We start from the raw sequence: 2033 nt of genomic DNA on the forward strand, positions 1-2033 counted from the left end.
CCGTGCTTCTACTTGTTGCCTATGCTTTCAGACAAAAAGAAAAAGAGTGCTAAAGATGGCTAAAGTTTGGGGGGGTTGTTTGTTTTTGAGGTTTTTTCCATTTTGTTTTGTTGGGGTTTTTTTACACACTTTGGATGCCGCACATTTTACATCCTCACAAGAGACTTGTCTTGCTAATAGTCTGAAAAATGCCAGTGGTTAAACAACATACAGTAGATTGCCAATTATCCAAACTATCCGATAGTTATATGAACACAGAATGTGCTGCCAAACTGTGTGATACAAAAGTACAAGATGACTAAAACAAAGAGCAGTGCTTTAACAATTGAAGAATGACTTGAAATGATCAACAAACTGAAAAAGTGTAAAGCATTTGATTTTAGTTTATCAATTAGTCCCAATTAGTTTTGATAATTGGCTCTCCACGGTACTTCCGTCCTCAGGATATAGGGAGAAGCTGCAATCTCAAAACATTAAATGATTCTGCACCCTAATAAACACTTGGAGCAGAACAAAGCAAGGTGTGAATAAATACTCAGGTTAAAAGTTAGATGAGGACTTTTCCTTTAAAAAATGGTCTGTCAGTTTTTGGAAAATAATGACAAGCTTTTCATTTTATATATGACCTAATAGTTATAATTAAACCCTAGTAGGACAATTCTCAACAAGGCTTAGAAGAGGACAGAAAGAGTATGAGACAGAAGATGACAAATTATAAAGGACATTAGTGAGACCAATGGTAAAGAAGAGAATAACACTGAGAATACATAATTAGCCAAGGGAAATTTGGAACAAGGGAAGTGAAGTCCTGATAACCTTTTCATTCCTGCAATCACCTGTTTTCTAGAAAGCTGCTTAAATTAGAAAAAGCCCGTAGGGCATAGTTTCTCCACATTGCACAAGTTTGATATACATGCACAAGCTGATCTGGGATCTTTTTCAACTTTATAAGCCAACCTGCAGAAATTTCAAGCCAACCCACAACCAGTTTGAATATGCGGGGAAGCAAACCTCTAAAGAGGAAGATATTGTGTAGTTTGGACACAGTTGAATAGACACTAACCCTCAGTACCGTTGGTGTAGCTTGCACTATGCCTAATATCTAATGTACAGTGGTGTTATTCTAAAATGTCAGCTTTCTTTTATGAAAGCAAAGAGCAAAGCCATCAAGGAGGGAGTTATTTGTCTGGTGTTTTTTTAGGCTGTACAGGAAGGAACATCTCTCATGGCATATCACAGAGTAACTTTACCTGAGCAGGGAAGAACCAGAAGAAGAGATTGCTGTTAAGAGTCTTGTTCACTGTGAGATTGCTAAAGTAACTCTTCATACTTGCTCCTGGAAGAGGACCTACCAAACTTAACTGCCTTCCTAAGAATGATACAGAATTCAAATAAGCATTAAGAAAGATATATACTATCCAGTTTCATAAGTCACTGGAACTTGCTGGTCCTTTCCTCACAAAAGAGGTGATCAAGGAAGGTAAGTTCAGAACCCTCCCTCCTACAGCAAACACTACCAGCAAGCTTCTTTGTTTGATGATGGTCACCTCCAGAACCAAGGCTGCTTGTAACATAGCAGTACCAGTTCCTCCAGTCCAGCTGGAGAACAGGTACGAGGCCCTGGCAACTCTGGAGGAGAAGGAAGGAGAGGAAGAAGCTGGAGAGGAGACAACTCCACGCTCTCCACATTCTGAGCAGGCTGAAGGAGATAAGCAGGCCAGGAGGAAAAAGCATTGACTGATCATCAGGATCTCCATCCTGAGAGGTACAGAGAGCCACATCTGTCGCCAGGACCCCTCAACATGCGAGAACTACTGCCTACCTGGAGCAAAGATTCAGGACATGAAGGGGATGATCCAAGCCATGATCCAGCCCACCAATTACTACCCCATGGTCCTAATCCATGTGGGTACTAATGATGTGGCCAGGAGAAGCCCTGATTGCCTGATGGCGGACTACCATGCTCTGGGGTGCGTGCTAAAGGAGATAGGTGCACAGGTGGTTTTCTCTTCTATCCTACCAGTGAGCAGACC

General features: G+C 41.3%; 1 protein-coding gene across 1 annotated transcript in view; it reads right to left on the reverse strand.

Annotated features, from left to right (window-relative positions):
• CPVL (carboxypeptidase, vitellogenic like) overlaps positions 1–2033 on the reverse strand; it is an 82263-nt gene that overhangs the window by 74270 nt on the left and 5960 nt on the right. The window contains 1 exon segment of the mRNA XM_019535384.1: positions 1251–1369. Coding sequence (XP_019390929.1) covers positions 1251–1369 — 119 coding nt within the window.

Source organism: Crocodylus porosus, unplaced genomic scaffold, assembly GCF_001723895.1.
Source record: "Crocodylus porosus isolate Cpor-Errol unplaced genomic scaffold, CroPor_comp1, whole genome shotgun sequence".
In the NCBI taxonomy this organism is placed as follows: Eukaryota; Metazoa; Chordata; order Crocodylia; family Crocodylidae; genus Crocodylus; species Crocodylus porosus.